We start from the raw sequence: 888 nt of genomic DNA, 5'->3' as shown, positions 1-888 counted from the left end.
GTTGAAATAGTTGTAATTGTCGTCAACAGAGATTCTGTAGGAACTTCAGTTGTCGGGGGCCGTGTTTTGTCACCAGTGCCCTTGTCTCTGGGCATGTGGAATGTCATCTGGCTTGTTTCAGTAGCAGCTGGAATAGGTGGAGGTGCTTCTGTAGATGTGGATGTTGTTACTATACCCGTGTTTGTGGGAGGCGGGTTGGATTCATATGTTGTGTGGAGTGTAGCGGTGATGGCTGGAGCTGAGGAGAAGCTCTCTGTGTCAGTGGCCCTGGTGCTGTTGGCAGATGTGGAAGAGGAGAATGCAGATGTCACCAGAAAGCTCTTCAAGGGGGTACTTGGCACAGTGTTCTCAATACTAGTGAAAGTTTTTGTCACAGTGGAAGCGTTAGCTGAGGGTGCTGTTACATCAGAAGTGGTCTCTGTTTTCCATGTTTGGGGGGAAGATGGAATGATCCCTGTCACTTTTGACAATCGACTGGAAGCAGGGTGTGTTGAGGTGAAGTCTGTCATCATCAACAAAGTAGTACTGCCTACAGATGAGGGGTGACATTTGTTAGAGTTATGGCAGGTATAGGTGTACCCAGAGAAGTAAGAGTTATGCCTGTAGATGTCCCCACAGTACCCAAGGAAGTGAACTGTGAGTTGATGACCTTTGTGCCCGTTCTGACTGTGGGGGAGTAGTCTGAAGATGTAGAAGACAGAGCCATACTCGCTGGTCTTGGTAAGGTTTTGGCAGTCATTGGAGTGGAGGTGGTGAATGTGGAACAAATCGCTGTATCTGTTGGTGTGCTTAATGGAATGATTGGAAAAGTAGGACGTAATTTCCACGGTGAGAGTTTCTCTGGGAGTGTCACTCGCCAGAGCTTGTGTTTTTTTCTCAGAGCTCCTT

At 47.7% G+C, this 888-nt stretch overlaps 1 protein-coding gene across 1 annotated transcript in view; it reads right to left on the bottom strand.

The window, feature by feature from the left end:
* The window catches only part of LOC103610089 (mucin-3B-like), a 16071-nt gene that overhangs the window by 11789 nt on the left and 3394 nt on the right, over positions 1 to 888 (bottom strand). Inside the window, 2 exon segments of the mRNA XM_008594329.1 lie at positions 176 to 354; positions 622 to 788. Coding sequence (XP_008592551.1) covers positions 176 to 354; positions 622 to 788 — 346 coding nt within the window.

Source organism: Galeopterus variegatus, unplaced genomic scaffold, assembly GCF_000696425.1.
Source record: "Galeopterus variegatus unplaced genomic scaffold, G_variegatus-3.0.2 Scaffold10576, whole genome shotgun sequence".
Lineage (NCBI taxonomy): Eukaryota > Metazoa > Chordata > Mammalia > Dermoptera > Cynocephalidae > Galeopterus > Galeopterus variegatus.
The sequence above is the reverse complement of the archived record's forward strand: the minus strand, read 5'-3'. Positions and strand labels throughout refer to the sequence as shown.